Genomic DNA, 19,191 nt, shown 5'->3' with positions numbered 1-19,191 from the left:
TGCGTATTTCCAATTTCCAATATTTTTACTTCTACTCCACTACGGAGTATTTCTACGTTGCAGTATTGATATTTTTCCACCACTGCACCTCTCCTGTTCCCCCCTCCCCCCACAATCAAGTCTGATGGCTTTTTGATTTTCTCCTAATGGCCTGCATTCTCACACCCCATCACAGACCCTCCACCCACCACATGTCTTCATCTGCTGGCCAATGGCTGCCTTCCTTCAACTGGGGACCAGCACAAAGGCTCACAGTGACTCTTGGCAAGTTGGCATTCAGCTCAATAGAGACTGTTAAGGTGACCATCCCATCCCCTCCCCTACCCAACACACACACACAAACAGAACCCACTCTCATCCCAAAACACCAGGTTTCTGGGTGCAGTCGTTCATGTCATGTCCTTATAGGCTACATCAGTCAGTCAAGCAATGCAATGAAGACAAACAGGATCCTTCCTAAATCTGAGAATTTTTCTCTATTGCCATAATGTACTCCGGGGGGGGGGGGGGGGGGGGTTTATTTGTCACTCGCCACACGCATTGGTTCCCAAATATATTACATTCACTTTCTTACTGTAAAAGTTTTTCGTTTGTCAGATTGTATTTATTTTTATGTTTTTTGAAAATCTTTTGAAACGGTACTTAGTTTCTTTAAATAAATAAGCTTATATTTTAAAACACAACACTAATACTTATTATATAGCTTTGCCTGGTAGTGGTACCCTGTACATGGTTTCTACTGTATGTCTTGACTTGAACTATGCTTTTCATCTGCCACTGGCATTTTTCAATTAATTTAATACACGGTTAATACAATATAAAATATTCAATCAATCAATCAATCAATAGATATGGGCTACCTGAGACTAATTTACCATGTAAGCCTAAGCCTTTAGCTAACATTTTCATTCAATACATGAGTCATGTTTTACAGTAAAACTGCAAAAAATATTAATGCCACTGATTGAGGCCAGTTTGTATTGTACAGTTTATTGTACTGTACGCTTTGTTACAGGAGCTTGACTGTTTAGTCGTTGAAGTGTTGATCTATTCCATAACCCTTGACTCCAATCTTTATCTGTCCCACTGGCACAAGTTACAGTATACCCTTGACTCTAATTCTCTAATTCTGTTCCACTGGTCCGTTATCTATGTTAGTAGGTCACATAATTTGAAGACATAATATTTATTTTTATTGTTGCACAGTTTTTCATGTAGCCTTGATACTATAATAAAGTAGACCTCGGGGGAAGAAAAGACGATTTTCCACTTGTGGTAAAAATATTTAATTTCAATGCTTGGGTCGGCATGTACAAATATAATTTGTATAAAAAAGTGAACCCTTTCACTCTTTGTATGTACATGTTAGGAAGAAAAATTAGATAATAGTAGTGATAATTAAACTAAGCCAATGAGTCCGTAAACAGAGTAGTTTTCATTAAAGTGCTGAGAATTCACTTTTACATACCTCGACAGGACACATACACACATGAAGTAGAATTCATAACCACTTTCATCATGACTCAAACATGTCACAATCAAACCATGCAAGAGACATAATCAGGTACTTAATTTCCACATAGTGTATATGGGCAACTCAAGTCAAATTTGGTACACCGGTGGTTACCTTTGTTGATGTCAAACCCTGTGTAGTGGACTAGTATTTATCTATGTGTTTCAAGATCAGATCACAGATTTTGTTGTTGTTGTTGTCGTATTTTTCTCGCAAATGCAGTCAGTCACTGAGTATTCTAGCCCCTTTGTCAATGCTGCTCCTGCGGTTGGTCCTAGGGAGAGGAGAGCACTGACAATCATGTGTCTCCTCTGATATGCGTGAGCGTGATGTCATGGCAGTTTCTTTTCACCTGACCGTAAGGAGTTTCACCGCAATGACGTAACGCATGTGGAGGAACACGCTATTCTTCCTAGTTCCGTAGTTAACCTGTAGGAGAGCAATGACAGATATCACTCTCCTCACCCTGGCTTCCCTCCCACCAGGGACGTGCAGAGAATGTTAGAGAGGCAGGGGCTGACATTTCCAAAAGGGCCCTTTGGTGAAAGCACCGAAAATAGCCGACCTCCAAACTCACAACGCATCGCAGCGCGACGTGTTGTGAGCTTGGAGGTCGGCTATTTTCGGTGCTTGATACCACACTGAACTAAGCATAATCAATACTGGAGATGTGGCGGAACGGCAAGGATTTCCACACAGAGAGGGCAATTCTTTCAACATAAGATACTGCATTCAAGTTCAGGAGAATTGCATGCTGCCTTCAGGTATGGCATAGAAAGGGGGGCATTTGCATTTATTTCAGCATAGTAAAAACTGCATTCATGTTCTGGCGAGGGCACTTTTTACAGAAGGAGCTCAAGCAAGCCCCCTTTCATGTCTATGTGAGTATGTGTGCACGTGCCTGCCTCCCACAAACACTTGGTACAATTGTGTTCACATTGGATGCCCGGCCAAGCCAGAGGCACCACAGAGGACTCTAACCACAGTAGTCTCCACGGTGGTAGGAAAACCCCTACAGCCCCTGAGTGCCCAGATCAGATCACAGACTGATTTCATTCATTTGCATATGTGGAATTGATTGATTGATTGATTGAAGAATTTATTAGAAGTTTGCAATAGAAAAAAGTACAGTTTCATGACAGTACAAATCACTGGTACAAGGTCAACTAAAAGGAGATCCTAGAAAGCCGAGGCTTATTTCCACAGGAACCACACTTTAAGTATCTCATATAACATTGAAAGACAGACGGATAGAACATAGTACTTTATCTAGGATAATATCAGTTTCAAAAGCATAACATCAAATACAAAAGGCAGGATACAAAGAAAAAGGGGGGGGGGGAGCATGGGGGCTTAGTCTATTTACAAGTCACGGGTAGCTGCTGTCTGAAGGTGACTTTTCATACCAATTTTGAAGGAGGCTAGGGATTTGCTCTCCTTTAGGGCTTGTGGAAGGGCGTTCCACATGTTGATGGTATAGCAGGAGAACGAGTTAGCGCCTTGTTTAGTGTTAAATCTACGCTGATGATGATTAGTGGAGCTGCCTCTGGTGTTATGATCGTGAACATCCTTGACCTTTAAGAAGTAGTTTGTCAGGTACATGGGAATCTTGGAGGTGTAGTGTATCTTGTACACCAGGCCCATTGCAAGATGCTGTACTCTGTCAGCTACTTTGAGCCACCCCACGCTTTCGTGGTGATGCTCGGTAAGGTGGGTCAGAGGAGGGAGACCAAGCACAACCCTAATTAGTTTGTTTAGCTCCTTGCCAGATGTAACAAAAAAGGTGTGTGTGTGTGTGTGTGTGTGTGTGTGTGTGTGTGTGTGTGTGTGTGTGCGCGCGCGCGCACGCTTTGGGAAATATCTGCAAAAACTGAATAGCATACCCAAGGCAAATACAATACATTTCCAATGAACAATGATACAATTTAGGATGAAACATACAGCAGTACATTTTCAAATACTGAAGATGGAGGGAAAAAAACAATTGATGTATTTTATTGATGAGGACATTAAAAGAGCTGAGAGGGGGTAGATACAGTAAACAGCTGGATGGAAAAAACAACACAGATAAAATACAGGAAACCATGGAAGTCCATTTCCTAGTACAAATAAAGGGCCCGCAATTCCAAACGTTATATCTCAGGCTGAGTTTCATTGTTTCTCACAATTGTCTATCTTTCTATTGTGTGGAAAGATACCCTATGGATTCGGCGAAAATTCACAAATCTGACCTTCTGTTCAATTCAATGGCTGAAATTGGCCTACAAGGGGCTTCATTTGGATGTCCACAAGAGCTGTGACCATAAATTCAAAGTCTTCCATGAACCAATGCATATTAATGCTTCCAAGTCGGGTTAAAAGTGTATAGGAGTTAAAATAACAATAATGTGGTTGTGCAGGTATGTATGTATGAATCACTTGTGATTCCCTTGGTAATGCAGAGTCGAGTCATCAAACAGAGGATTCTTCACTTCCATCTCTCCTGTCTGTCCAGGTGGGGGGAAAAAAACTAAATTAATTGTCTGTCAAATAACAAATAGTATTTATACGTGTGGGATGTGATTGAATTGTTGTGACTTTGTGAGTTTGTGTGCACTGCATATCGTCGTTGTCGCGTGAAAACCTTGTATGTCCAAAACCGTTCGGTTAGCATTTATAATTTTAAAAATGATTTAAACTAGTGAAAACAGCCGATCTACAAGCACACTTTTGTGCGACGGACTTGTATGATGAAGCAGGGCTTTACTTTGCAAAAGAACGTACACATTTGAAACTTGGAGATACGAGGTTTCTACCCGACAACGACGATATAGCGAGTGTGTGTGCACTGCATAGTGCATAGTATGTGAGTGTAGGCATTCTGTTTGCCACCCACCGGTGCAAGTCCAGGACATTCGTATACAGTGAAGTCTCCTCCCATCTCCTCCTCATCTGAAGTGACCTCGGACTCAGGAACTTTCTGCTCTGGTTTGTGTCTGAGCAAAGGACAGGGAAAGGTTTAGTGTGTGCGTGTGCGTGTGCGTGTGTGTGTGTGTGTGTGTGTGTGTGTGTGTGTGTGTGTGTGTGTGTGTGCGCGTGTCCGTGTGCGTGTGTGTGCGTGTGTGTGTGTGTGCGTGCGTGCGTGTGTGCGTGGGTGTGCACCCGCGTGTGTGAGTAAGTAATTGTGTATGTGTACATATCTGGGTATTTCTATTTACGTACATGTGTTAGTATGCATGTGATATTGTGCATTTTCTGTATGTGGGTAATTGTGCATACAGGTATGTGTGCATGTGTGCTTGAGTGGCAAGGGGTTGTGTGTGAAAACCAGACAGTAGGAAAATATACCTCAACGAGAAATAGAGAAACAGAAGAGAAGAGAATAGAAGATTAAAAGAGAAGAAAAAGGGAGAGAAGAGAAGAGAAGAGAAGAGAAGAGAAGAGAAGAGAAGAGAAGAGTAACTCACTTTCCCATTGACAGCATCTGTTGCTTTTGATGCTGGTAATGATACATTTGAACACTCTGGGCCAGCGTCTTATCACCCACCTTGAAAGAGAGAGAGAGAGGTGGAAACATACGATATATGACCCATTCTAGTTCATAAACTAAAATGCACAGTGCACAACTGCACGTACAGTACATACATCCTGTGTTGTCGCTAAAGGAAAGCGATACACACATCTAAGGGACTGGTAGTGTTTTTCACTTGCAGCAGCAGTGGAGTGTAAAGAATGCTTGTTGCTTACCGAGGTGCCATTAGCAGCAGCTGGAGGCTTGGGAGGCTTGTCTCCCCCTCCGAAGGCAGGGTAGTCAACCTTCTGGGCAAGGTGCGATTTCTTCTGCAACCTACAGGGGGCACTATAAATCTGAGTCTCTGTCAACAATCAACAATGTGTTCTTTGGTCTTTTAGCAGAGTAAACACTTTGGCCTTAGGACACCAGGGCTGATTTCAGAATGGATGATTAAAAATTATGACATTTGCACAATTACAATGGTGTGAAATTCCTATGATTCATATTTCACACAATGGGGAGCAATTTCCCCCCGCCCCCCTTGGTTTATATTCAAGAAGAGCGTTTGTAGCCTAACAAAACCTATTCACCATATGAACCCTCGCAACTCAATTCTGGGGCAAACAATTCTGGATCTATAAGCTCACAATGCATTGCAGCGCTTGTTGATCGGCGAAGATATTTCATGTAGCGGGGAAAAAGAAGAGCCACTAGACAGAGTCCTCTCTAGTGAGTAAACTATATCAGTTGTTGAGAAAGAAACAGACAACTTTTGATTTAGAACAGTGTATAAATCACATGTTTGCACTGGGCCCCGATACACCATCATCTGAAGTTGGTCTAAAAATATCATGTTTGGCTGCATAGCCTACAGTATTATTAGTAGTAGCATCGTAGCGATTCTAACTATACACTTCCTTCCACTTCCTATTTCACAGTTTTGTTCCTCTCTTGGTTGCTTACAAAATCAATCCTCTCAAGGCAAGACATACAGAGCTTCTGAGTTGATGTTTTCTGTTTATTTGGCAATTGGCAACAATGTTGAAATGCTTGTCAGAGCATTTCTCATTCACTCTTCCAAACTATTTGCTCGTTTCTCTTTCTCTACTCTTTAGGACACTGCACCCCAATAATGAGAAGTATGCAACTTAATTAATTCGGTTGCCAATTTTATGCCAAACTGTAATGTATTTGTAAAGGTAACTTCAATGGAAAACAAATTGAGCTTGAGTTGTCTTTATTCACAAATGATTATTATCTTACCTGATCCAACAAACAGCAGCCAGGATCACTGCCACACTGCCAACCAGGACGCAGACTGAAATCAGGACTGCAGACAAAAACAATAGAAAAGGATAGAAAATGTGTGTAGGGACAGAACTACTGAGGCATTCATTATTATGGGTGTTCATCATTCAATCCTCAGACTGTCAAATCAAAAGGTTGTCTCTATAGTGAAAGGCATCTTAATGGCAAAGGACACGATGGGGCAATATTAATGCCTGTCACTTTGTGAACGACAGAAAAGACAAGGTGGAGGTCATTATACCACATTGACAAATATTGTAAGAGGGGTAAACATGCTCTGGGACTCAACAACATTTGAGGTACAGCCTTATCTGAACAGACCCTTATCATTGTATAATGTCTCCCTGGAGCTTCCCTCCTGTCGCTTGTATTTTGTAGATTCCACTGACCACTGATATGTTCCACTGACCATATCAGTTTATTTCCACTGGCTTGGGTCATTAAAAAAGCCTTCATGGGATCTACGGCTGTTCTCTTATGGAAAACATAGGCCTACTTACTAGGGCATTCACCAAATATTCTAATATCAAAGTCACTATTCGACGTTGTTCACCGAAGTCAAATATTCGCTTTTTTTATTTTTCTATTTTCTCTTTGAAAATATATATAGTTTATAAAGCTTGGCTAGATAGGAAGTCATAAGAATGAGTTGTCAATGGCCCTGGTGGATGAATTTGTTAATGCTCTATACTAGGGGTTCTCAAACCTTTTGTGACCCCCAAAATAAACATATTTGAACTGGGGACCCCCACCCTGACAAGCACTTGGAATTGTAGGTATTACATTTAATGTGACTCGGTTCCGCAAATAAACATTGTGAAAATAGCAGATCTACATGCTCACAACGCCTCGCGTTGCGAGGCGTTGTGAGCATGTAGATCGGCTATTTTCACAATGTTCGCCTCTTGCTTACTTAATATTTGACAGTTTGGCCTGTCCTGTCGAATATTCGACTATTCGAATACTTTGAGGTAGAATAATTCAAATACTAAAAATCACTATTCGTGAATGCCCTACTACTTACTGAGAATAATGCCATCCTTCTTGATGACTGGGATAGCTACGGGCTCAGCTCTTCGCGGAGCACCTGTGGCCCTGGGCTGGGGGGTGGGTGTGGGTGGTTTTATAGTGGTGGTGTTGTTTTTGGTTGAAGAACGACTCTGGCTTTTGGGTTTCAGCTTAGAAGCATCTGTCTGGCTTTTAAAACCTGTTTGGGAGGAGGAGACGGCTGGAGAGACAGAGAGAAGAAGAGAGAGTCAGACATGAGAAGCAGAAGAATGCATTATTTGGGAAGAGAGCATGTAGAACATCAGCTGGAGTCAAATATATTAGACACAAGAAAAACGATATAACACTAGTAAAACAACAATTTAAAAAAAAATCCTGAAATTTAACACAAAAAAATAATTCTGGAGTCTTATTAATATATTGCTTCTGTAATACTTGAATTTAGTGGAATCTAATCTAAATAAGTTATTGAGTTGGCTTCTTCAGATTGCACTCACATAGTATGGGTTGGTCTGGTAAGATTTGCTGTTTTTCAATGACAGAGTCGATGTCAATCTCCTCCTTATCCAGGTCAGTGTAGGACATCTCTTTGGCTGGAGGATGGACAAGATTCAAGATTATTTAAATATTTCACATATTGTGCAAAAATGCAATTGTTATCTGGTAAACTGATGGGAATCAACCGATTGATTTCACTAGACCAGTAGATCCCAAACCTTTCAGCTCAAGACCTAAAAGAGAAATGGTGTCTACTCGGGACCCAAACGTACAACATTTGTATGTGGTTAAAAAATAAAATAAAATATAAAATAAATCCAATCTACAAGCTCACGACACATCGCAACATGATGTGAACTTGTAGAATCACTTTTTTTCAGAAAAAAAAAGAAAAAAATGGTCACATTACCTGCATTTTGGAAACAGAAAAAATAACTACAATAGGTTAGCACCTAGGACAAAGAAATGAATGAACAAGCAATTCTAAACTAGCTAGCTACGGCTACGGGACAGACTAAAAAGACATGGGGATGACGAGACAATAGGAAAGAGGAGGAGGACACAGAGAACCCTAGGAGACATCTATTGGAGAGAAAACACACACAGCAAGACTGATTATGGAGAAACAGGAGAGGAGACACAGCCAGTAGGTGACAGGTGCATAGGAGAAACGGTTCCTGGTTTGGAAAGAATTAATGGCCACTGGCCCACACACTATCTTACTCAGTTGCATATACCGGTAGATTAAGCTCTGTTTTATAATGTTTCGACAGGGTTCAGGAGTAACATTTTTCCTGTCTAAATCAACAAAATGTCTTGTGTTGCCATGATGTGGCTGACTGGCTGTTAGGAACTTCTGGGAACTCAGATTATGCGGCTGTAAGCTTACAGTCTTATTTTATCACAGTGAATCTATGTGGTGATAGTCATTATTCTTTCAAAGGATCATCTACACACACATACTACAGCTTGACAACTGGAATTGTTTTAAAAAATAAGGTTCTCTAAAGAGATTTTTCAGCACTGCGTGCCGTGAACCATACGCATGTTTGATAGCATACATGTGCATGCAGGAGTACCACCAACTCCTGCGTGCATGCGTGCGACGCGTGCGCGTGTGTGGTGCACACAGGGAGTGTGCCAGTGCATGTTGTTTGTTTGGGACCTGGTAAAAAAGGGAAACAATAGTAAAGCGTTGTTTAACAGCCTCCGTAGGCCAGACAGTTAGCCACATTCCTAGTGACCGGCCGATGTCTCTGGGGTTACCGGGGCTTATAGTGTGTGTGTGTGTGTGTGTGTGTGTGTGTGTGTGTGTGTGTGTGTGTGTGTGTGTGTGTGTGTGTGTGTGTGTGTGTGTGGCATGGGGAGGAAGCCCAGCGGGGGGCAGGAGCAATCAGCCCACCCCCATGCCCTCACTGGGCTATGGCTACGACTCACACAATAGATCCCGAATCTCACTGCTAATGGAGGTGATCAATGGCCTTAAGCCAAGCAAACCCCCCCAACACACACTCACACACTCACACTCACACACTCTCACACATCTCCAGCAACGTTACTCTACCACAGTGTTTCTCAACCACTGTGCCTGGGGACCTTTGGTGTGCCCCTAAGAAGGGTCAAGTGTGCCCCTTGAAACTGCTTGAAAGCCAGTATTGTATTTATAATTTAAAAAATTATTTAAGTGCGAGGCGTTGTGTGCTTGTAGATCTGCTGTTTTCACTACTGTTGTGCGACAGCCTTGTATGATGAAGCAGGGCTTTACTTTGCGAAGAAACGTACAAATTTGAAACTTGGAGATACAAGGTTTCTTCCCAACAGTGACGATATTTACACCCCCGTATTATGTTGGTGTGCCCATGGATTCTTTGGACATGAAAAGTGTGCCCATGCAGAAAAAAGGTTGAGAAACACTGCTCTACCAAAATATCCCAAATGACAGACCAGGAGAAGAGAGCACAAACAAGAAAACACAAAAGTGGTATTTGTGTCATGCAGACATTTTAAAAGGGGATGAATTATGATTCAACACTGTGTTTTTTTCAGGACTTGTTCCCAAAAAAAAAACACTTGCTAAACACAAATAAGTTACACGTTTTATCTATTATTACCTAGTCATCTGAATAAAAGTATGTTTCGTTCATCCAGCATTACATTAATCAATACAGTAATGTGCCTCTCGGCTGGCCATCTGGCCAGGCTGCAGTGCTAACATGCACGATATGATGTAGCAGCACTTTCACTCTCTGCTTTGTTACTTTCTCACCCCCCTCCGTCCCTGGCAATTCAGTGCAACCAACAGCATGTGTCTGCAGAGGCGGTTCGTACCATCTGGACTTTGCAGGTGGTCCAGTGCTCCAAGTGTGCCAGTGTTTTCGGCAATAAAAGTTATTACCCAAAAGTTACTACCCAAATCCAATTTTTGGCCTATACAGATTGGACTCATATAGTTTTTTTCTCAATACTCAAGACACTGAAGCCTGATTTATATTTGTTGTGTGATCTGTTTCTCATCAAAAATAGCTTATCTACTGTAGCCTGACAGGGCGTTGCAGGTTTGAGTCCCGTTCCTGACGGCCTTTGCTGTGTGTCACTCACCCATCTCTATCAATAGAAGCATAAAAAGCCTCAAAATTAATCCTCAAAATGAATCTTAAGAAACTCACAAAACGTTTATTTTTGGCGAGCGCCTGAATTAAGCATTACATTACACCTGCCTATGGTGTTCGTGATGTATGTTTACAGAGCAGCCAATGCAGATAGGTTGATGATGTCTTAATACACATCTGATCTGAGCACAGTCTGGACGGTCTGCCCTGAAGATCAGATTTGAGAAAAACAAATCGGATTTAGGCAAGGTTAATTTACTTTTAAAGACATTCCACAGTGAAATTTCACAGGAAATGGGTAGAAAGAGTCAGGGAATGACTCTTTCCGCGGGGCTTCAGGAACCGAAACCCAGGATTGACTGTCAGACATCATAAGAGCCTATGTGGTGCATCTTAACCCACTCCGCTATCTGCACCCCCTCAGTTTACTTTTATAAAAGATAAGCCTATGAAAGAAGCAGGGGGTTTGGCTTGTGGATGACGGATCATGCATCAGCTTTAGGACCAAATGAAAACACTTGTTTGCCTTTTAAGAAAGACCACAGGATGCCAGCAAAACCCAAGTAGGTAATTCACTTCGAAAAGTGGCAGTTGTGTTATGTGCGTGTGTGTGTGTGTGTGTGTGTGTGTGTGTGTGTGCGTGTGTGTGTGTGTGTGTGTGTGTGTGTGTGTGTGTGTGTGTGTGCGTGGGTGCGCGTGGGTGTGTGCATATGTTTTTGTGGCCGTTTGTATATACCGGTAGGCTGGTGAATGCTTTGTGTGTAGTGTTCATACAGTATGTGTGTGTGAGCTGTCAGTAGATCGTCAAACAGCGAGAAAGTACACACACCACTCGCCATGTAAGAGCTTTGTCACCGGCATGATAATGACCACTAACCCCTTGAGAGGTACCCAGGAGGGCAGAGATTTAAGGCAAACAAACAATAAACAACACAACAAACCTCACACATCTGGGCTGTTCTTTACCACTTAAAAAACATTCACAGACACTTACTTACACGCGCGAGCACACGCACGCACGCACGCACGCACGCACGCACGCACGCACGCACGCACGCACGCACGCACGCACGCACGCACGCACGCACACACACACACACACACACACACACACACACACACACACACACACACACACACACACTGATTAAAATAGGGTGTCTATCTGACCGATGACAATCATATCAAATGCTTGACCTACTTGTGGCACAATTATAATAACCCTCTTGATTATGCGTGTGTGCATAGAGTATGAGTGTGTGCATAGAGTATGAGTGGCACACAAGCACACACACGCACACACACCTACTGTATAGATACACATGCATGTTCGTTCGCACACACACATGCAACCTCCTTAGCAGCACTTCCCTCAATGGTCTATAGGTCTAGGACAAGCTGTGTGTTATTTCTTGATATGATAATGATAACAACGCCACGCTCTACAGACCGATGCCTAATAGAATGACCAAATGACCACGATGACGCGTCAATGTTGTCAGTTACTGGGTTACCAAGAATTATTAGGAAATGTGCCCATACAATCAATCGCCTGTGTCTGCTCACTCATACATGAGTCGCAATGAATCAGTTAACATGGAAGGTTAAGAGAACGGAATACGGGCAACTATGGAAAAAGGATCAGTGGTTCTAAATCTTTTTTTTTTCTTTTTTGCTCGGGACCATACTAGCATATCTTCCTTGTCGGGTGGAAACCTTGCATGTCCAACAGCCGATTTACAAGCACACGCCTCGCGTTGCGAGGCATCGTGTGCTTGTAGATTGGCTATTTTCACTACTTTTGTGTGACACTTTGGTATGATGTAGGGCTTTAATTTACAGCGGGGGGGACACATACAAATTTGAAACTTGGAGTTACGAGGTTTCTGCCCAACAGTGACGATATCGCAGTTAAATAATGACTGCTAAAAGAGTAGTTCGCCCAAAAATGTTTTTGTTTTTGTCGCATTCCTAAGCCGATAATTTGATGACCGTACAATAGGAGACTCAGACTCTGCCGGTCAAAAAACTAAAAAGAGTCCATGAACTCGAGGCTTCATGGGGTGAGAAATCGATAGAAAATAAGACATGCTTGATTTAAGTCGCCTCGAATTAACACATTAAGTTAAGCCCTTAACAGTGATTAATTTCATGCCTTTCCTCCCCCCACACCATGCCCATGTCCCTCCTCCCAACACAAAAGTGGTCTCCAGGTTGATTCTTAGTCAGGGTGGTGGTCCCTGGTTCATGATCAGTTGAAAACCCCTGGTCTAGGACAGTGGTTCTCAACCTTTTCAGGCCACGACCCCCAAAATAATCATATTTTAACTTGAGACCTCCCCACCCTACGAGCACTAAGAGTTGAGGCATTTGGTATAACACAGTTCTATGCGAGGCGTTGTGAGCATGTAGATCGGCTATTTTCACAATTTCTGCCTCTAATATTTGACAATTTGGCCAATGTTAAATTTGTATTATTTAGTATTAAAAAGTCCTTAAATTATCACTTTAGAAATGTGCAGATACCCTCTATATACACTTTAACCTTAAGTTGTTTTTTACTGAGAGGCTAAAACAATGTTGCACATTAAGTTAATCATCTGGGGACGCCCCAAAATTATTTGGGGACCCCCTGGGGGTCCCAACCCACAGGTTGAGAATCACTAAGGAAACACACTAAAAAGAAACATTCACGCCATTCATGTCATCAAGTGATTGATTCAGACTCAGACACCTGCTGCCCTCTTGTGGAGGGCAGCAGCATAGGCCTGAGAAACCGGTCTGTTGAAAAGGAGATTTGCACCGCAACCAGGGGCGTCACAACTCACAAGGGGGGGAAAAGTAGGACCCAAGGTGGAGGGGCCATAATTATTTTATACTTTAGCTATTGAAAAATAGCAGATCTGCTATTTTTGAAAAGTCATGATAATGTGTGCAAATCTTTGAATATACGTATTTTTTAAGCGAACATTTGTAACTCAAATTTTGCTTCTGGGGGGTCCCAGGAACTAAATATTTTGAGATGGGGGTCCGTGGCCAAATACATACCATTTTGGGGATACTTCACATGAAACAGTTTGAGCACCACAGACATAGAAACAGGTTTTTCAAAAAACCTTAGAAGGATTTGAAATATTCTAAATAAAGACTTGCGCACATTTCCCGATTTTTCAAAAATAGCAGATCTACAAGCTCAGTGCCGCGCTGTGAGCTTGTAGATCTGCTATTTTTCAATAGTTAAAGCAAAAATAATGCGTAATAATACGTTCCCAGTCTAAATGGGTTAAACTCCCTCCCCCTATGAAGATTAAGAAGATTCATGGGGGGCCCGCAGTGAATCCTTGTACCCAGGGCCCAGAATTTGGTGAGACGCCCCTGGCGGCAACTATCCGTTAATTTCACCAAAATCGTGAGCGGCATTGGACCCAAAAATCATCTGTCATCGGCTGGGCTGCACTACACACGTTTCATCATGGCTGCATCTTGCACGGTGCTGTGACATTGGCAGAATCTGTCCACAGTAAACTGTAGCAAAGTACTAAAAAGCACTTGTATGGTAGTTCCTGTCACAGTGGGTATCTCCATGACAACACGATGACACACACACACACACACACGCACGCACGCACGCACGCACGCACGCACGCACGCACGCACGCACGCACGCACGCACACACACACACACACACACACACACACACACACACACACACACACACACACACAGAAACTCATATTTCTTTTATTAGATTGTCGCGTAAGCTCTGGTTTAACAAGGTAGCTGCATAACGGATTTCCCCCTCACCTATAAAAGCTCTGTGCTATATTTCAAATAGCTGACCTGCAAGCTCACAACGTGTCGCTGTACAGCGGCCATTTGAAGTATTTTAAAATGTCTTTCAAAAGAGTAAAATAAGGTAAAGAAGTTTAGGTATAAGTAGTAAGGCACCAACGGAAATAGGGCCCATATCTGTCATTCTCTCTCTGTCAAACAAATAAATGCAACAGAATTTACCACAAGCATTTGATATAGCACTCTGTTGCTGTAGGTACTGAACCAACATACAACCTAATAATGCTACAAAATTGCATTTTTAGTCTGTTTCCATAGATTATTTCCATAGATTAATGTCTACTATTACAATTGAACAGACAGGAACATGGTGTACAAAGTCCATATACAATTCTGATCAAGAGCAGAGCAAGAAGTCTTCCTGTTAGTCCAAGAGAAAGACATCAGACTCTGATAATGTTATGATTGAACCATTTTAAACCCTCTATAATGATTAATTAACTAACACTTAGACAATCTACTGTGAGCTTGTAAATCTTCTGTTTTCTGCAAATGCTTCTCCCTGGAATAGGGATAATAGGGTTCAAGTTGTTAATTTATCATGTATAGCCTCCTTCATCGAACGACCCTTTCACCAAGTGTGGTATATGGCACACTTTTAAACTTAAAACAGAAAAAGAAACAGGTACAACTCCAGAGAATAATTATGACAGAGTCTACAGACAGTATGGGAATTAGGCGTTCAAGTGTTGTATTCTACCTCTTTCTTGCCTAGGATATTGTTATTCTTTTATAATGCTTTCGGAGGGGTACTTGCCACTCCAATATGTGTGTGTCTATTAGCAAGAGGTGTAAAACCATGAATAGCATTGTTTTAAATAAAACACGCAATGTAGATCAAAATGATTGATCATTGGTTGATAGGTTGGTTCAGTTGGTCTATCTATTTCACCACGTAAAATCATATCATAACCTTGCCCTACTTGTGGCACAAATATAATAACTCTCTTGATAACACTGAGATGTGTATAGAGTCTGAGTGGACACATGTACGGTATTTACACACGCGCATACACGCACGCACGCACGCACACACGCACACGCACACACACACTTGCATAACACAGAGAACATAGACAGGGCCCTGCCTTTAGTACACTATTTAACTGGATGCAGACTACTTTGCTACCACTGTATGTTTGTCCTTCTGATGAAAAAAGGACATTAGCTCCCAGGCATTGAATGTTTACCAATGGTAGTGTACGCCCCCATGTCAAACACAAGCAAGTCCTACTACACACACACAGTGTAAACTAAGTATGCCTTGCAATACTTGTTCACCCTCTTACATGGATGTTTGAAACATGCCAGAATTGTATCTTTTTTTTTTTTTTTTTTGTTCAATTGTTTCAGAATTTACAGAATATATTTCCCAGATTGCTCATACTCTCTAACTTCATAGACTAAATAATTTCTCATAACACTATGCAATATACCAGTGAAAAAGAAACTGTAACAATCAAAATGATAAACACATGCATCAAAAGACACTAAAACTAGTCTACTACAATGTCACCGAATGTATAGCTGTATATACAGTGTACACATATATACCTTAAATCTGTATTATAAACTGTAACGAAGTTTCAGACAGGGAGCGACAGACAGGCCTGAGAATTCATTTTCAGTGTGAGGTGAGTGGGCATGTTGGGAGGTGCGAGCAATCTGAGAGACGTGGCGTTGAGCGAGCTCACTCCGGTGAAACTTTGGTTTCACCGGTGAAACTCGGACAATGGAACAAGGGCAGAGCGCTTGTTTTCGGTGGAGATGACAGAGGCGCGCCAACGTTATATTAGGATATAAACACAATCTGATCTTGACAACAATCATAACATATGCTATTTATTATAATCACTAATTCACTAGTATGAAGTGTCTTTAATTATAATTAAATAAAGAATAGTCAAATAACAAGGACAAATTGTTCTGCCCACAACCTTATCAAACCAAAATGCCTAAACTACTGTAAATGTAGGTCTATTATAACTATGATAATGGTTCTTGTAAGTCCCAATTATTAAGTAGCCTAGAATACTTCACCTTATGAATATAGAATGTTTGTTTATAATGTGTTATGATTATTTCTTATGTTATATGTTATGAAACATCGCATGTAGCCCTATTACATTACCTATAACCTATACACAAGTGAGCTCTCGGCACCTCCGCGTGGTCCATGCGAACACAACGCGGTTCAGCCAATCACAAGCTTCCACTGCCGGAAACGGGATGCTGTTTTGATACACGCGTCTCACACACGTGACATGGCCACCTACTACTAATATGTGAACATTTGTTATAAGCAACTTGCAGAAAAGGGTCTATTTGGAGCGAGCCGATGGCCGAATGGCTATGGGCATCCCCATCCGGTTCGATTCCTGGCTGGCTGGTCTGTTTGCTCTGTGGCATTCCCTTGCTCTCTTTGTCTGCCTTTCCTGTTTTTCTAAAATAAATTAGAAAATAGCCTCAGCTCACACACATGCAAATGGCAGAGTGGTGGAATGGAGACACAGGGTGAAATCCGTCTCTTCTTTGATCTCAGACTCACAGCCTAGGATCGTCACAAACCTACCGTACACACAAGACCATTTTAAAATGTTGCTCTATTTTTTCCCTGTCTCTCTGACCCCTTTCTCTTGAAAGGGGTCATGTGTGTGTGCCCCATGAAAGCATGTTATCCACTACTCTACAACTCTAACTCTAAAATTAGGAGCATTTATTCACTGACAGATCATCTAAAAGCGATCACCACGCGCCCCATCTAAGCCAGTGGTTCCCTCGAGACCCAAAAGAGAGATTAGATGTTTGCCCGATACACAAAGTAGTGAAACTGGCTGCAAGCTTGTAGATCGGCTATTTTCACTACTTTACTTCTTAATTATTATTGTTTTTTATTTATGGAATTTCTTAGATTTGTTTGTCTAGAATATACTAAAGTTAAAATTTTTGAATTATATTACAAAAGAAAATTTACTTTTACACAATATTCAAACTTTTGAGAGGGATCTGTAAATGTTTTAAATGTAGGAAAAGAAAATCAAATTTTTACTCAAGTCGTGACCCATAAAAATTGGTCTGTGACCGACCCACTGTTTGGGAAACTGTGATCTGACTGCTGCATTCACAACGTTATTGCTAAAGCAGTGAAGCAGCATACTCTTTATGATGTATTAACTATGCCGCTAAAATGTGGAACGCCCTACCGAAGGCCTTAAAGGAGTGTAAATCCCTACCTTCCTTTAAAACCACTCTGAAAAGCCACTCGAAACTGGTAAAAGCAAACAAAGCCTATGCTTACCTCCCCCTGACATTTCTATTGTAAATACCATTTGTTTAGCATTGTATTTTCTGCATAGTACTGTTTTATTTATCTGTCATTCAATGTTATATGAATTAATTTTTAGGCCTGACCTAAGTTTTCTGAAAAACAATATTATTCAAAAATTAGCCTACAAAAACAAATATGTTGCTACATACTGTACATGTACTGCAATACACTAAATAGTGTTCCCGACCTGAATGGGTTAAAAAAGGACCCCATTTGAAACAAGCCCAAAAGCTTTCCTGAAACTGTACTTTTTCCTATGCAAACTTCTAATAAAGTCTTAAATCAATCAATCAATCAATCAATGATAATGTTACATGCCAAAGATATCTCAAAATGTGTGTGTAAAACCCCCGCCATTCACTCACAGTAAGTGAGTGAATGAGTGAGTGAGTGAGTGAGTGAGTGAGTGAGTGAGTGAGTGAGTGAGTGAGAATTGTGTGTGTGTGTGTGTGTGTGTGTGTGTGTGTGTGTGTGTGTGTGTGTGTGTGTGTGTGTGTGTGTGTGTGTGTGTGTGTGTGTGTGCGAGTGAATACATGGGTGATGGTGTGATTTAGTGATGGTCTGTGGGAGAAAGGTATTTAATAGATAGTACTGTCTGTCAGCATAATCAACATCTATTTTGTCAGTGTGTGTGCGACTGTGCGCACACACACGTGTGTGTGTGTGTGTGCATGCATGTGTGTGTTATCCTCTATACCTTTGTGATGGCGCCTCACCCTGTCTGACTCCACACAGTGTTGTCTGTCGTTCTCCTTAAATCCATCGAGGCAGGGGCCACAGTGGGCGGAACCCAGTTTGCAGGGATGCCGACTCTTTAGGGCACAGTCTATACGAGGGCACTTAGAGCTGGCTGTGTGTGAGTGAGCTGTGTGAGAGAGAGAGAGACATGGAAGGAGGGACACATTAGTGCTCTAATCTGAATCATGTTAGGCCTGATTGCATGGGATTTAGTACTTAAAGGGGACATCCAGACCAAAACATATCCCCCCTCCCTGAAATTGCATTGCATGTTTTCATAAATGTTCCTATACCTGCTTTGGTGGATTTCTGTTATTGTTGCTCCTCATCCGAGTTTTGACGACCACCTCCTCACAGCTAAAATGGGGCTGTTGCGACTCATCCAAAAGCGCTTATTTTGGGCGTTCCAAAGTCACTTTTTTCTTCATGAATCGTCTATTTATAGTTCCAAGTGACGAATCGACGTGTTGTCTCACTCACAGCACCTCCCAGGAGTAACGCTCCGTTCTCATCCGGGTCAATATGTGCTGGAATATCAACACATCGATTCGTCGCTTGGAACTCTAAAAAGACGATTCATGAAGAAAATCTTTACTTTGGAACGACCAAAATGAGCGCTTTTGGATGAGTCCCAACAGCCCCATGTTAGCTGTGAGGAGGTGGTCATCAAAACTCGGATGAGGGGCAAAAATAACAGAAATCCACTAAACCAGGTAGGAACTTTTATGAAAACATGCAATTTCAGGGGGGGATAAGTTTTGTTCTGGATGTCCCCTTTAACAGTATCTTGTAGATTTGTTACTGCTGGTTTTCTCTAGCATCCATTCCAAGCAGCCCATTCAA

At 41.7% G+C, this 19,191-nt stretch overlaps 1 protein-coding gene across 1 annotated transcript in view; it reads right to left on the bottom strand.

Moving 5' to 3' along the window:
* Positions 1–3,634: 3,634 nt before the first annotated feature.
* Positions 3,635–19,191, bottom strand: part of npdc1a (neural proliferation, differentiation and control, 1a) — a 28,215-nt gene continuing 12,658 nt past the window's right edge. The window contains exons 2-9 of the mRNA XM_080743033.1: positions 18,308–18,475; positions 7,820–7,915; positions 7,339–7,542; positions 6,270–6,336; positions 5,240–5,339; positions 4,960–5,039; positions 4,389–4,488; positions 3,635–3,999 (exon numbers count right to left, since the gene is read on the bottom strand). Coding sequence (XP_080599159.1) covers positions 3,928–3,999; positions 4,389–4,488; positions 4,960–5,039; positions 5,240–5,339; positions 6,270–6,336; positions 7,339–7,542; positions 7,820–7,915; positions 18,308–18,475 — 887 coding nt within the window. The 3' untranslated portion in view covers positions 3,635–3,927. The remainder of the gene's footprint in view (positions 4,000–4,388; positions 4,489–4,959; positions 5,040–5,239; positions 5,340–6,269; positions 6,337–7,338; positions 7,543–7,819; positions 7,916–18,307; positions 18,476–19,191) is intronic.

The sequence above is a fragment of the Nannobrachium achirus genome (genome assembly GCF_963921795.1).
Source record: "Nannobrachium achirus genome assembly, chromosome: 15".
Classification (NCBI taxonomy): domain Eukaryota; kingdom Metazoa; phylum Chordata; class Actinopteri; order Myctophiformes; family Myctophidae; genus Nannobrachium; species Nannobrachium achirus.
Note: the sequence above shows the minus strand (reverse complement) of the source record. Positions and strands in the feature narration are given on the sequence as shown.